This window comes from Myotis brandtii, unplaced genomic scaffold (genome assembly GCF_000412655.1).
Source record: "Myotis brandtii unplaced genomic scaffold, ASM41265v1 scaffold825, whole genome shotgun sequence".
In the NCBI taxonomy this organism is placed as follows: Eukaryota; Metazoa; Chordata; class Mammalia; order Chiroptera; family Vespertilionidae; genus Myotis; species Myotis brandtii.
Window position 1 is genome coordinate 603,797 of NW_005371349.1, and position 346 is coordinate 604,142.

General features: G+C 64.2%; 1 protein-coding gene across 1 annotated transcript in view; it reads left to right on the forward strand.

The window, feature by feature from the left end:
• The window catches only part of DNAH17 (dynein, axonemal, heavy chain 17), a 76,281-nt gene continuing 75,935 nt past the window's right edge, over positions 1–346 (forward strand). Inside the window, 1 exon segment of the mRNA XM_014531725.1 lies at positions 1–346. This exon segment is cut by the window's right edge and continues 1 nt beyond it. Within this exon segment, the coding sequence (XP_014387211.1) occupies positions 1–346 (346 nt within the window).

Consider the following 346-nt stretch of genomic DNA (forward strand, 5'->3'; position numbering starts at 1 on the left):
ATGACCATCACGCCGGACGTGCGCTTCGAGTACCTGGAGGGCATCGCCGCCCTGCTCCTCCGGTTCAAGCCCGACAAGTGGGGCAAGCTGCTGGGGGCCGAGGAGAACCTGGCGCTCTTCACCGAGTTCTTCGACAAGCCCGACGTGCTGGTGCTGGTGCTGACGCTCAACACGGCCGGCATGATCGTGCCCTGCCTGGGCTTCCCCGCCGCCCTCAAGACCAAGGGCGCCTACTTCATCAAGAAGAAGCCGGAGAACATCAGCAAGACCAACATCAAGGAGTCGCTCATCTACGGGGACATCAGCCCGGCCCCCGTGGACCAGCTCATCGCCGTGGTGGAGGAGG